We start from the raw sequence: 15,725 nt of genomic DNA, 5'->3' as shown, positions 1-15,725 counted from the left end.
TTATCAAGCCATGCTGTGGCAGCATCCCACATACAAAATAGAGGAAAAGTGCCACAGATGTTAGCTCAGAGCCAATCTGCCTTACCAAAAGAAAAAAAAAGATCAAAACAATAGATTTTTACAGTTGAAAGGGACCTCTTGGCTATCCAGTTCAATCCTCTGCTATGTGTATCTCTATAATATCCCTGATAAATGCTCATCTGGCTTCTACTCAAACACAGATGGGAAATTCACTAATTACGATGGTACTTGATTCCTTATTTTTACAGTGATAATATCCAAGTTGAGTCCAAATCTGCTTCTTTGTAGTCTTTAACCGTTGAACTCAGTCCTTTCTTCTTAAACCACAGAAAATACTTCTTCCTTATGGTAGCCCTAGAAACAAGTAAAGACAGCTATATAGTCATCCTAAGTCTTGTCTTTTCCAGCTTCATTCAACTGCTTCTCATATGTCACGTTTTTCAACTTTTTCACCATTATCCTCCAGACATTTTGCAGTTTGTCTCTAACTTCTAGAATGGAGTATGGACCAATACCCCGAGTGAGATTTGCCTAGTACAGAGAATATTCCAGAGCAAGACTAACATACATCTCTCACTCTAGACTCTGTGCAGATACTGTTCAAGCTTGAACTGGCTTTACTCAATGTAGAGTCAAACCTTGGCAATGGTTGGCAGGAAAGGGGATAATATGAAGCCTGGGTAGGACCAGAGCTAAGAGAAAGGATCCAATTCTGGGATGTCAGTTGGGAGGCAAGCTGCCTAAATGAACCCTAGATATAGCATCCAAGGAGTTTTTATCTGAAATATGGGGACCAGGCTATAGTAATGTTTTAAATTAGACAAGTGGCAGCATCGTACCTCTGTTAGCTTTTGGAGCAGGCCCCCAATCATCATCTGGGGAACATGAGGAACAAGACCCAACTCCTGGGCAAAGAGGCTGCAAAAGGTTAGGCTAATTAGAATCAAGAAGACTGGGGTTCAAAGAAGGGCTACGTTTCTAGGGGGAAACTGAGGTAAAAAGAGTCAAAATGGCTCTGGCGTCCTAAAGACCTTTGTTGAATTCCATCTCTCCATTTCCCAAACCTCAGTTTCCTCATTTGAAAATGGGGCTAAAAATAGTATTTACTTTAAAGGGTTACTATGAAGACTTAGCAGGGTAATATATGTATAGTTGGGCATATTGTTAGTGCTTATCAAATGTTATTGCAGATTAAAATGCATAAATAAAATGAAATTTAAATGAATTTTAAAGTAATTTCACTTTTGTACTAAGAGCATTTTCTCAAAATATTTTTAACACTTCCTTCAAGAGAAGCACTATATCTAATTTTTTTAAAAAGATGACCAGGAATGACATGGATTGGTTGAAAATGGCTTGTAAAGTAGGCATAACATAATATGGTTCATTGTAATCCTCATAATTGTAGCAACAGTAAGGTTATAACAAATATACTTATTTTCAGCGTTTACTTTCAAATAAGATGATGACATTATCATAAATCTTTGAAATTAGTCTTTTGTATAATATAAATTCATTAATCCAGTCAGAATTACAATTCAATATTTGTTAGAAATCTTTGCATCAACCCTTGTCCCGGCCCCACACTGTTTTCCTTTAAAATCCAATTATCTGAGAGAATTGAGAGTGACATCATTTGTAACAACAAAAAAGCTCCTCTGGGTGAGTGGAAGACCTACATATAAAAGTCAGGTTCAAGGGTCTCCAGTCCAGTTCATCAGCCTCCTCAAGTTTGCTCAACTTTAAGAAAGCGTCAGTGGCTAACACGCCTGAAAGAAGATCTTGTCCTAAAACATTGTGTGGTGAGTAAGCTTTATTTCCTCTTCCAGATTTTATATGAGATTTTTTTATAATTAAGCAATTATTTAATGTGTACCGCTTTCTAAAAATGTCATGCTATTTGTTCAAGGTGAAGCATTAAAGGAGGGTTTGATCTAAGTTTAATATAAAATGCCACAATACAAAATAGACATGCTACTAAAATACTCTTAAATCATGTAGTTTTTTGATTAAAGTCTTATGAGATGCCTTGCTTTTTTTTTTAATATATCTGAAATTACACAAAAAGTAATTAAAATTTGGCATGATATGCTTTAATGGTATCTTGTTGAAATTTTGAAATAAAGCAGCCTAAGGAAGAATGAATAATTCTGATTTAAATGACCAATACAAATTTATTAGGTTAAAATTCCATTTTTCCTATAGAACATCCTTCTCTAGATTGTTTGTTTTATGACTCACAGAGAGCTCAATCTGTACACTATAGTGGGAGCAACTCAGTTTTACTGCGAACGTTTATTCTCTTTACATAAAGCCCTTTCTAATTTTCTATTCTGAAGACTGTACATGAATTTCAAGGGTATTTTACAACTGTTTTTCAGCTGTTTCGTGCCATTCTTGTAAGAAACGTGTCTCTCTATTAAGAACAAGGAAGCAAGGCAGAGAGGTCGGAAGTCACTAGGTGAATGTGACAGAGCCGTGAATAGACACCAGTGCTCCTGTCCGCCAGCTACTGTGTCTGTTTCTAACATAAACCAAAATTGAAGAATATTCATTTGTTGCTCCATCAATAGCTTTATTGCTATTGCACAGTGAAACTAAATGTAGTAGATTTCAATGTTTCTTATGGTACTTTAAATGATGCAGTTTCCTTTATAATATGAATATATAGCCACTGTATGTGTATGTTAAAAACAGAGAACATTAGGCATTAAGAAAAAGCACTTTTATAATAATAGCCTTTGCAATTACAGAAATGCAAATTAAAATAAGACTATTCTGGGATGAAAACCTTTATGAGCAAAAAAAGAAGTGCTAAAAATCATACTAAAGCAAAATTGTTAATAAAATAAGCTGCAGAAATAAGATACAGACAAGCATTTTATATGGAGCCAAAGCTCCAAATCCATATAAGAAGTAATTATTTGATGATTTTTCAAATGCTTGACACACTCTGTCTCATGGTATTATTCTCATGCATTAATTCAGTAAAAATCTCTAAATCACAGCCTATTAATTTGCTATTTATGGTTATTATTGCAGTGCCTGAAATGAAGTTGGCTTATGAAGAAGGAATTTGCTAAGTAAACAAAGTGTTAACAATTTGCCTAATTAGGAGAATTAGCCATTTTCACGCAAATTATAAGCATTTAGTCATAACCAATGTAAAATGTAGGAGGAAATTCTAAAAAGAAAGATTTTTCATTTCTCATGTGGCTTAAAATTTATATATTAAAACTTGCACAACAACTCTCAAAAAGATACCTAAGAAAGTAAAACTAATCTGTCTAATTTCTGTCAAATTATGCGTATTTATAATAAATGCTAATATGTCTGTAAAATAAAGAGGCCGATTCCAAAAGCCTCTCAGGAAAACCAATCCGGTTAGTTACTGTCACATTCTTCACAGTTGCATGGTTATAAATGTAACCTACTATAAATTTAATTATATAGTTTGGAATATTAAAAATATTTTAAAGTACTTCTATTTTGCTCTTTCTTTTAGTGAAGATGATGTCTGCAAAAAACATGGTTAAGGTAATGATTGTCATGTTTGCAATTTTTCTTCTTGCAAAATCAGATGGGAAGCCTGTTAGGTAAGTACTGCAGCCTGTTCTGCACGGTGGAGGCATGGGAATTGGATTGTTAAGGTTGACTTTATGATTTGGAAGAAGGGAGCTGATGGAGTGGTCCTCTCTGTTCTGTTCCCTCCAGGAAGAGATCTGTGAGTGAAATACAGCTTATGCATAACCTGGGCAAACATCTGAACTCAGTGGAAAGGGTGGAATGGCTGCGGAAGAAGCTGCAGGATGTGCACAATTTTATTGCCCTCGGAGCTCCTATATTTCACAGAGATGGTGGTTCCCAGAGGCCTCGAAAAAAGGAAGACAATGTGCTGATTGAGAGCCATCAAAAAAGTCTTGGAGAAGCAGACAAAGCTGATGTGGATGTGTTAAGTAAAACTAAATCCCAGTGAAAACAGATAGGATCAGAGCATCGCTCTAGACCCCATAGGGCAACAATATGACATGCTGCTAATGTTTTCAAGCTCTATTATGATTACCAATTGCCAATATTCTAACCTTCCAAATTTTACATGTAATCCATTGCTACCCAGGAAAGCTGCCATTTTAATTGATTATTCTGATTCTACTTTTATTCATTTAAGAGCTCTTTTGATTATTCTATTTCGATTGTTTATTCTTTTTAAAGTATGTTATTGCATAATTTATAAAAGAATAAAATTGGACTTTTTAACTTCTCTTCCATTTTACAATGCAAAATAAAAATTTAATGATCATGATTCTAAATAAATGAAGTTAAGTATTTCTCACTTGTCATAAGAATGTTTTTTGATTATGAGTAACACCAATATGTTTACATTGATTGTGGCTGGGTAGAACAGTGCAAAATGTTCTTTTAATCAAGTGTTTTACATTCTGATATTTTGAACATCATTCTTTAATATTACCATAGTACCAGGTCCCCAAATCCTCACTAGCAAGACACTATTGTCCTCTTCATTTCAGGAAAGGAAATGTTCAGCAAGGAAAGGCAGAAAGTGGTCTGAAACATGGACGCAAAATCATTCACCCATACACAAACCCACTGATAATATTTCTACTCTGGGCCTCGAATTGCAAGAAATAGAATTTTTGTATTTATTAAAATGTAACTTCATTCATTCATTTGACAAATATCAATTCGTTTTCCATTATTTGTCATGTACTGTATTGGCACTGGGCATACAACGGTAAGTCAATGGACACTTCCTGGACACAGTTCCTGTCTTCATGGGGGCTACAGTTTAGTAGGGAAGACAGACATTAATTCATTATTAGCTTTGATAAGTGCTATGAAAGAAAAGTACAAGATACTTCAGGTGTGTGAAAAACAGAGCCCTGATCCCTTTAGATCAATGCTGTCCAACAGAACTTCTTGTGATGATTCAAGTGTTCTATATGCCATGCTGTTGGATAAGGCAGCGACATGTGCATTTAAAATGTAGCTTGTGTCACTGAGGACTGAATAAGATCCCATCCCTCGCCTCAAAGAGTTCATGTTCTATTGAGGAAGATGGAGAAGTAAGCAAGTAATTACAACAGTACATGCGAAATGCACAGAGAAGGGAGCGGATCTGCTTGATGTAGGGAACAACTGAGATGGGACTTAATTGACAAGTAAATTTCTGGCATCCTGATGGAATTAATCAGGCTTTGGTTTAAATGCGGAGAACAGAACCTACCTCAGTTAGTTTAAATAGAAAGATTCATTAGAGAATCATTGAGAATGCTGAAGAAAACAGACTCAATGCTAAACTTGGAGGAAAGACTCTCAAACTCACGAAGGGAACTGTTCTCTTCTACTATCAATCAGCAGCTGCCTGATATTATCCTGAGACTGCCCTGCTCAGGAGGCAGCTGCTTACTGCTGCTGCTCCAGAAACACACTGCACCTGCTACGGCCCACCCCAGCAAAACGGATGGCAGGCACCCTAACTCTTGACATCTAGTCAGTGCCTTGCTGCCAGAATCTGCCAACATTAGCACAGCAAAATCAAACTCTTCTGCAACAGTGCTTGCCAGCAGAAAGGGAGAAGTGGCAGAATTATCTTACTGCTGCCTTCCCAGTCTTACAGGTGTGCATATGATTAGCTAAACCTAAATCTCTTCTAGAACCTTAGCTGCAGAGGTGTCTGGGAAATGTAGTTTTTAGCTTTCCAGCCCATCTAATGCAGGAACTAACAGTGGAAGGTGGCGTAGACAGTGGCTCCAGCTCCCTGGGAGCATCATGCCTCAGTGAGTATTCTTGAACATGTCCCCTGATGGAACTGTGTGAGAATGTCTTCAGAATATTTAACCAGGAGTGCAATCATAATACATAAACAAGCTTCTCAAGACTGCTCATGAAACAGAAATACAGTTTATACTCCCACCAGCAGAGCTAAGCATTTCTGTCTCTTATTTCCACCTACATTGGAAATATATGCCTTCATAAAAAGTCTTGCCATTTCGATGTCAAGTGGTAGCTCCTTGTTTTAATTTGCATATCTCTGATTGCTAGTGAAACTGAACTTCTGCCTACATGTTGCCCACTTGGGCTTCCCTTTCTGTGAACTATTTATTTATATCTTTTGCCAATTTTTTATTGGTTTTTGGCCCTGTTAATTTTGAGTTCTTTGCATATTCTAATACAAATGCCTTGCTGCTTTCAAATGTCACAAATATTTTCTCCCAGGGTATCATGTATTTACTAACTCTATGCTTAATTTTGATGGATGCAAATACATCAAATTTTCACCTTATTGTTTGTATTTTCAAGAGTCTTATTGAAGAAGCCTTTCCCCAACCCTACATCTCAAAGTTCTCTCTTAGATCTGCTTTAGAATTTTACCTTTCACTTTTAGGTATTTATTCTTCTGGAGTCTAACTTTGTGTATAATAAATGTTATGTTTGAAATTTATTATTTTTTTCATATGGACAGTCAGCGTTCCAAATATCATCTATTAAGCAAGTCTTTATGTCCCTGTAGCTTTGTAGACACATTTAAAAAATCTCCTTGTTTTTCCCTCCCCATAGCCCCAGTACATGGTTGTAGATCCTAGTTGTGAGCCATTCTAGTTCTTCTATACGAGCCATTGCCACAGCCTGGCAACTGACCGATGGGTGCTGTGGTTCCGCGACCGGGAAGTGAACCCGGGCTGCCAAATCAGTGAGTGCCAAATTTTAACCACTAAGCCATCAGGGCTGGCTCTAAAAAACCGTATCTTAAGTTCTCATGTAAACATAGGTTTAATTTTTTATTTTACTTTTAGGGAGTGAAAAATTGCTTTATTTTGCCCTTTGAATCAACTTTCAGTCCATGGAAGGTCAGTCTCAGATGGGGGCCCACAAGTCATCCTTCCCTGACTCTCTTTCCATTTCTTATTTTTTATTATTTTAATTTAATTTTTATTTTGAGGAAGATTAGCTCTGAGCTAACATCTGCCACCAATCCTCCTCTTTTTGCTGAGGAAGTTTGCCCTGAGCCAACATCTCTGCCCATCTTCTTCTTTTATATGTGGGACCCCTGCCACAGCATGGCTTGACAAACAGCTAGATAAACTGTGCATAGGTCCATGCCTGGGATCCTAACTGGCAAATCCCAGGCCCCCAAAGTGGAGCACGCAAACTTAACCACTACACAACCAGGCTGGCCCCTCTCCCTCCATTTCTTGACTTAACCCTTGGATACTGTGTTCCTCTGAATTTCTCCAACCCTATAATTCTCCTCCTCATGTGGCCCATACACAGGAAACCTTTCTTCCCAAGTCCTGAGGGATTGAACCTCTGAATATCCAACCCAGGCTCTACAGTACGCTACAAAAACAAGGTCTTGGTTCCATCTTGAGGCAGCGGTTCATGGAAGTGGCCCTCAGGAAACATGCAAGAGGAGGAAACGACCTGCCCTTAACCTATGGGCCTCCTGGATCTAGTTCAACTTCATCCCGAGCAAAGCCCAGCAGTAGTCCCCCTATATCCACAGTTTTGCTTTCTGCGGTTTTGGTTACTCGTGGTCAATTGTAGTCCGAAAATATTAAATGGAAAAAACTCCAGAAATTAAACAATTCATAAATTTTAAATCGCATGCCATTCTGAATAGCATGACGAAATCCCACGCTGCCAGCTCTGTCCCACCCAGGAGGTATATCATCCCTTTGTCCAGCGTATGGATCCTGTATCCGCTACCCACCCCTTAGTCACTTAGTAGCCCTCTTGGTTAGCAGGTCAGTTGTTGTGGTATGGCAGTGGTTGTGTCCATGTAACCCGTATTTTAATTAATAATGGCCCCAAAGTGCAAGAGTATTGATGTTGGCAATTCAGACATGCAAAAGAGATGCCGTATAGTGCTTCCTTTAAGAGAAAAAGTGAAAGTCCTCAACCTAATAAGAAAAAAAATCGTATGCAGAGGTTGCTCAGATCTACAGTAAGAACAAATCTTCTATCAGTGAAATTGTGAAGAAGGAATAAGAAATCTGTGCTTGTTTTGCTGTCACACCTCAAACTGTAAAAGTTACAGCCACAGTGCATGATAACTGCTTAGTTAAGGTGGAAAAGGCATTAAATTTGTAGATGGAAGACATGAACACAAAGTGTGTCCCAAATGGCGGCAATGTGTTCCACCAGAAAGCATTGAGTCTATACAAAGATTTCAGCAAGGGATCCCCTGAAACGAGTGACACCAAGACATTTAGTGCAAGTAAGGGATGGTTACACAGATTCAGGAATAGGTTTGGACTGAAAGAGAGAGAGACCACATTCACATAACTTTTATTACAGTATATTGTTATAACTGTTCTATTTTATTGTTTGTTATTGTTGTTAATCTCTTACTGTGCCTAACTTATAAATTAAACTTTATCATAGGTATGTATGTCTAGGAAACAATGTAGTATGTATAGGGTTCGGTACAGTCTGCAGTTTCAGGCATCCACTGGGGGTCTTGGGTATCCCCCACGGATAAGGGGGGACTACTGTATTTAGAATTAAAAAAGGTTTTAATGCTTGCTTCGGCAGCACATATACTAAAATTGGAATGATACAGACAAGATTAGCATGGTCCCTGCGCAAGGATGACATGCAAATTTGGGAAGCCTCCCATATTTTTTTGGATATATTGCATTTAAAAAACACATGATTAAAATTTTTTAAAAAAAGAAAGGTTTTAAAAATTAATGATTTATTTTTGCAATTCTTATCCTAAGGCTTCCTTTTCAGTAAAACAAACTGGATGGTTTTCTCAACCACCTAAACTCCTGGTAGTGTCAGATAGAGTCCGGGAGTATACGATCCATCAGTTTCACCCCATATGCTCTTCATTTTGGTCAGAGTTCACATGTCTCCTTACAAGGACTATGATCAAATTCAACATCTATAGCTTCCTTGGCACAGATTTCCATGGGTTTCACATTCTCACCCTCTCTTGGGATCCCAGGACAGAAAAGTGGACACAGAGGCTCCGAGGAAGATATATTTGTGAAGGTGTATAAATGGAAACTATCAATGGCGTTGAAAATCCTATCTGCAAGTTTGGGTTCATGTGGAGGATAGTCCCAGTTTCTGTGTTGGCAGTGGCTTCATGTCATCCCTTGAGGTTCGCAACTCAGAACCCCAGATCTGAAGATACTAAGAAAGGTCCTTTGTGATATGCAGATTCCCTGCAAACATCCACAGCCTGTTCCAATGTTCCTCCAACTTCCACCTCCCAATAGCGGGAGTCAGAGGTGAACAGGAGGACCCCAGGACACAAGCAGCAGAGAAGACTGTTTAGGTGTTCTCTGGTGGTCTCGTCTGGACCTACTCATATCTGATGCACTGCAGGTCATTAACAGAATGTGAGGAGGTCCTTGGCTGTGGCTGGATCCAGAGTCATATTGACATAGAATCTGAGCATCCAGCAGCACATGCTCATCATAGGCATCCTTACTTTGATCTCACCCACCAGTTTCCCCAGGGTCATGTTGGTCTGGGTTCTCTGGATCCAAGAGATGTAAAGACACTGGAGAGAAGTGAAAAGGCTGTCCTGATTCTCCCAAATGCCTGAAGCTGGTGAAGCAATAGTCATGTTTGCAGAATGTCCAACAGGGACCTTGGAAATAGTCTGGCAGATGGGACATATGGAGTCCTTTCTGAATTTTTCTGCCATGGCCACCATTTCAATGTGGCTGTTCTTGGTTTTGTGGTCCTCCAGGGCACTACAACTTCTCATATGGATTCCAGACTTCTCATAAAGGTATTTTGCTTTCTGTATATCATTGTTAAATCAGTGTTTCTGTGAGGGGACGAGGGCTGGGACTTCCTATTCCACCATCTTGCTGATGTCCTGAACATAGGTATATTTTTGAGCTCTGTTTCTTCTATTCTATTGATGTGTTTATCAGTTCCTGCAAAATAAGGTACACACACACACCCCCTTCTTTACAGATCTTTATTCTACCATACAAATTTTACAATGAATTTGTTGAGCTCTTTTCTAAAAAGATCCAGCTGCAATTTTGATTGGGATTGTATCAAAATTAATATATTAATTATTGTTATCTTTAGATAATATTTAAGAATTGTTATCTTTATTATATCATTCCATTCATTCTATTCATTAACATAGTAAGGCTCTTCATTTATTCTGATCTCCTTTTATGTGTTTTAAATAGAGTCTAAAAAAGCAAAGTTCATAGGTACAGAGAACATATTGGTGGTTGCTAGAGGTGGGGGCTGGGTGGGGGTGTGTAGAGTAGGCAAAAATGAGTGAAGGGGATCTAAATGTACAAACTTCTGGTTATAAAATAAATAAATTTGGGGATGTAATGTACAGCATGATGACTATAGTCAATAATACTGTATTGCATATTTGAAAGTTGCTGAGAGGAGATTTTAAAAGCGCTCATTACAAGAAAATAAGTTTTGCAACTATGTACACAAATACCAAATCATTATGTTATGCATCTCAAACTAATATAATGTTACATGTCAATTATACTACAATAAAAAAACCATTTTGCCATTATCATATCTAGTAATAACAATAATCATTTAATAATCTATTTCCTATTTTTCCTGACTGTTGCTAAAAAATTTTATTAACCTTTGGTTTATTTGGATTAATATCCAAATAAAGTCCATAACTGGTTTAAAAATAAATAGAGTCTAAACATTTTCTCTCAAAAAGATTATGTATCCTTTGTTAAACTGCTAAATACTATACAGTTTTGTGGCTATTGTGAAAGGTATCTAAATTTTTATTACATATTCTAGTTGGTTATTTTTGGTATAGAGTTACCTTCTTCATTTTCATAATTTTATCTTATATCCAACAACCTCTGCTGGACTCTCTCATTAATTCTAATAGTTTATCTCTTGATTAGATTTGTTTTTCTATGTAGATGATCATATAATCTCAAATAATGACACTTTTATCTCTTTTCCCTCTGATTACACTTTTCATTTCTTACAGTATTATCCAGTACCTCTAATACCATGTTAATGTATGATAATATTGGGCTTCCTTATTATATTCTTGACCTTACTGGGAATGTGTCTGTAATTTCTCAACAAGAGAAAGGTCTTTAACATATTGATGACATTCCTTTCTACAACTAGTGTGGGAGATCAGAATTGACCACTCCAAAATGTGCCCCTTTTGCATGAGGATTATTTTGGGCTGGTTACTTTTAAAAACTGCAGACATGGGAGAAGCTTTGAAAAGTAGAATTTGCCCTTTGTACGAGATATTTACATTTGTAAGGGAACTCTCCCTCTGTAAAGATATCTCCCTCTCTGTACCGGGAAGAAGGGGGAATGACCTTATCTCTAGAAACTCTTAACAGTGCAGAAGGCAAGGACTTAAGTCTGCATAATAACCTTACTCTTGTTTACTGTACTTTTCTGGTAATCTCCCATAACTGACTCCCCCTACTCCCAACATCCTCCTTTGTCTTTAGCTGAAGATGGTATTTAAGATGAGTGTCTCTGCCATTTTGGTGAGTGGCTCACTTTTCCTAAGTGTCTCCCAAGTAGACATGTTACAAAGCTTTGTTTGCTTTTCTCCTGTTTTTCTGTTTCATGTCAATTTAATTTGTAGCCCAGCCAGAAGAACCCAGAGGGTAGAGGAAATGTTCTTCCTCCCCTACACTAGTTTTCTAAGAGTTTTGAGATTATAAAAGGGTATTAAACTTTATAAAATACTTTTTCTCCAAAAATACGTAATTTTTCACTTTTAGTCCATTAACCTGATAAATATTTTTGCATGCCTAGGATAAAATCTCCTTGATAGTGATACGGCTTTAGTTTTTAAAACAGTAAAGTTTATTGTACATATGGAAGCATGTATAAAACATACATGTAAACTCTTAAGACAAAATTAAATGAATGCCCACTGCTCACTACTCAGATTATGAAATAGAATATTGCCAGTACCTTAGAAATTCCTTCTAAGTCCTTCCTTGATCACATTCCCCTTCATCTTCATCTCATATATTTTTGTTTTAAAGATTGGCACCTGAGCTAACATCTGTTGCCAATCTTCTTTTTTTTTCTTTCTCCCTAAAGGTCCCCAGTACATAGTTGTATATGTTAGTTGTGGGTCCTTCCAGTTGTGGCATGTGGGATGCTGCCTCAGTGTGGCCCAACGAGTGGTGCCATGTCTGTGCCCAGGATATGAACTGGTGAAATCCTGGGCTGCTGAAGTGGAGTGTGTGAACCCAACTACTTGGCCCTGGGCTGGCCTCTCCTTATTTTTATATTTATCATTTTTCTCTTGCTTTTCTTTATAGAAAGTCAAGATCCCTTGATTAGATGGATACTCTGTTATTTTTTCAAATGTATGTTGTTGCATAACATGGGCTCTGTCCTTCCAGCCTGTGATATCTATTTTCTCACCATCCACTGTGGCCAAGACCCTGCTCTGTATTTTTAGGTTTTTTAGTCAGCACTTCCTTTAATCATTCTTATTTCTGAATTGGTTAGGATAAGCAAATTACTGTAACAAATAGATCCCAAAGGTATAACCACTTAAATTAAGTGTGTTTGTTTCTTGTTCACATAACATTACTGGAATGTTATACTACTGGGCAGGCGAACAGGTCAACAGGGTGGCTGAATTTATGAATTTTTTTCTTTTATGGCTTGTGTTTTTGGTGTCACATCTAGGGACTCTTTGCCTGACCCAAAGTCATGAAGAAATTTTCTAATTTCTTTTATCAAATTTATAGTTTTAGTTTTTATACTTAGGTCTATGATCCATTTAAGGTCAATTTCTTGTGTATGATGTGAGGTAAGGAGGTAAGGATCTAAGGCTTTTGGTGTTTTCTTTTTTTGTTTTTGCACATGGATATATCAGGCACCATTTTTTTAAAACAGACTATCCTTTCCTCATTGAATTGTCTTGGCACCTTTGCCAAAAATCAATTGACCATAATTGTAAGGGTTTATTTCTGGACCCTCAATTCTATTGATCTACATGCATAGCTCTATGCCAGTACCACACCATTTTGATTCCTGTAGCATTGTAGCAAGTTTTGAAATCTTGAAGTGTAAGTTCTCCAACTTTTTTTTTTTCATGATTTTTTTTGGCTATTCTAGGACTTTTGCACTTCTATGTAAAGTTCTGGATCACCTTGTCAATCTCTACAAAAAAAAAGCTTAATAGGATTTGTCAAAAACTGTGAAAGGTCTGAGATTTTACCCTATTGCAAGCAAACAAGTTACAGAAAAATCTGCAGACCCCTACTTTAACCTAACATTCCAGGACCTTATGTCCCAATTTCAATCTACTTTTCTCAATTACTTCCTGTTCATTCTTTTGAATCGCTCATTGTTCCCCCTACAAGATACTTAGCCTAGCCATTTATATGCCTTTGCTGATCTCTCCATAGGAATGCCCTTTCCTACTATCTTCATGCATAAATCCTATCTATTGAAGCCCCAGATCAAACAGCCTTCGTTTCCTCCCCGCTTCCTGCATCTTTTCATACCTTCAGTTAGAAGTAATTGGTCCTATCTCTGACCTCCCTGAGCACATTATCTCTCCCTATGATCCAATTTGTTTTCTTTTTGTTACTTAATTACACAGCTCATTTATATCAGTAGAACCTGTATATTAATAATGTATCTCACCTAGTATTCTGTTTTTTTTTGAGGAAGATTAGCTCTGAGCTAACATCTGCCACCAATCCTCTTTTTTGCTGAGGAAGACTGGCCCTGAGCTAACATTTGGGCCCATCTTCGTCTACTTTATACGTGGGACACCTGCCAAGACATGGCTCAATAAGTGGTGTGTAGGTCCACACCCGGGATCCGAAGTGGGGAACACCCGGGCTGCCGACGCAGAACGTGTGAACTCAACTGCTGGGCGGCTGGCGGGCCCCTCCCCTAGTATTCTTACAAAGGGTCTTGAGCAATAAATGTCTTTGCTGAATAGGGATAGAGCTCTTTTTGTGTGAATGCAATTTTCCAGTTCCTGCCATTAGGTGACAGTACTCACACCTTGTAGTACAAAGAAATTCTAGGCTTTAAAGTTAAACAGGATTCTGGGTCTGTGGCTTATCATTAATTTGTTGAGCAAATATTCACCCAGAAGTCTATTGCATCCTCTGCTGTGAAACAATCATGTCTTAGCATGCTATGAGGTGCAATAATATAGACAACCAAAGGAACTTGTTTGTTCATTGTTTCTGTACGAAACTTAGCTGTATTTCTGTCTTGACCTCTTTGGTGCATGCATTGATCTTGTGGAAGAAAGACTTTCATTACGGGTCTGAACCTTAGCTCATTCAATCAGTTAGCGTTTACAAATTATTGTGCAGAGTGGTTTGTGATGGTCTGAATCAATGGCATTTACCTGGTAGACGTATAGCTGTACCAATGCTCCCAAATTAATATTTGAAAGGTTAACTTTCTTTTTTAAACAAATGACCATGGTAACTTTATTAGATTTTTAACTTTTTTTTTTTGAAGGAATGACAGAATGAAAAGAACTGTAGGCCCCTCAAAGCAAGGTAATATGGTATGACCAGATTCCAGCACGGAACAAAGTTTCCATATTTCATTTGAAATCTTTCGCTGATATAATTCTTTCAATATTTCATGGAAAATTCCTAGAACTTGGACTACAACTTGTGAATTACGATAAGCAGAGGACCTGATTGGCCCACAGCAGAGTTAGAACTTTTTTTGGTTGTTTTCCTATTAAGTGTTGGGCTTGTTTGTAGGGAAAGTAGGGTGAGGCAAATGAAACTACAGTATCATAAATATATGTAATAATATGAAAATAATATGTGTCTAAAGGGAGATTGGTGGAAACTTTATAGTAGAATACCAGAGCCCTCCTTTAGGAAACGATAGCCTCTATTTTGATATAGGGAAACGACTCCTATTTGACAGACCTCACTATCTTGGACCATAGAATTACCTTTCTTGAGCTTAGCTTCTACAAGAACATTTTGATAATAAGTCAAGACTGGTGAGGTGGTTGTTATTTTGTTGCCTGAGGATTTTTGGGAAGTTTCTCCATGAGGTCACCTGTATTACAAAATTCCTGTTAGATGGCTCTTCTTACGTAGAAATCTTCAAATATTACTAGCACTTTCCAGTTTAGCAGAATATCGGCAATAATAACTTGGTGTACTATGACAATAACTTCTGTGTCCCTCAGGTCTCTGATCTCTAAGTGTCCTTAGACGAGGAAGAGCATGTTCACTACACTGTACCGTGCAACTGCTCACCTCCTCAGGATAAACACTGGTTTGGAAAACACTTCGGTTATCACACGTGGGAGCCTGGAAGTTTTTTCTCTTCGGAACTAAGCAATGATGAAAAGTTTTTCAACAGAGTTCTTAGTGCGAAATCTATTTTCACTCGAATTACTCAGACCAGCTCCTCTTCCTCTTCGCTTCCTCTGCTTGCGACACCCCTCCCACTCATCTCAAAACTGGGGAACTCTTACTCATCCTTCAAGATTCAGCTCAGCTGTCACTCCCTGGTGGGGGCTTCCTCCACACGCCAGGCAGCTCGGCCTGTAGCGGGAGACACTGAGAGTGTCTGTCCTGGGCTGGGTCTCGCCCCCCGGGTGTGCGCTCCGGGGGCTGAGGCCGTGTCTTCCATCTCCTCCCGTTTGTGGAGCGCAGCGTTCGGCCCCCGGCAGGCTCAGTAGAGCTGAGAGGCTGAAACTC

At 38.0% G+C, this 15,725-nt stretch overlaps 1 protein-coding gene and 1 non-coding gene across 2 annotated transcripts; both read left to right on the top strand.

Moving 5' to 3' along the window:
• The first annotated feature begins 1,798 nt into the window (after window positions 1–1,798).
• On the top strand, window positions 1,799–4,012 carry PTH (parathyroid hormone). Its single transcript, NM_001081917.1, has 3 exons — window positions 1,799–1,823; window positions 3,527–3,617; window positions 3,736–4,012. The coding sequence occupies exons 2-3, from the start codon at window positions 3,532–3,534 to the stop codon at window positions 3,995–3,997; spliced, it is 348 nt and encodes a 115-aa protein (NP_001075386.1). The 5' UTR covers window positions 1,799–1,823; window positions 3,527–3,531; the 3' UTR covers window positions 3,998–4,012.
• A 4,549-nt stretch (window positions 4,013–8,561) lies between these two features.
• LOC111774490 (U6 spliceosomal RNA) lies at window positions 8,562–8,668 on the top strand. Its single transcript, XR_002809493.1, has one exon. It is a non-coding gene; the product is annotated as a U6 spliceosomal RNA (small nuclear RNA).
• The last annotated feature ends 7,057 nt before the right edge of the window (window positions 8,669–15,725 follow it).

The sequence above is a fragment of the Equus caballus genome, chromosome 7, assembly GCF_041296265.1.
Source record: "Equus caballus isolate H_3958 breed thoroughbred chromosome 7, TB-T2T, whole genome shotgun sequence".
Lineage (NCBI taxonomy): Eukaryota > Metazoa > Chordata > Mammalia > Perissodactyla > Equidae > Equus > Equus caballus.
Note: the sequence above shows the minus strand (reverse complement) of the source record. Positions and strands in the feature narration are given on the sequence as shown.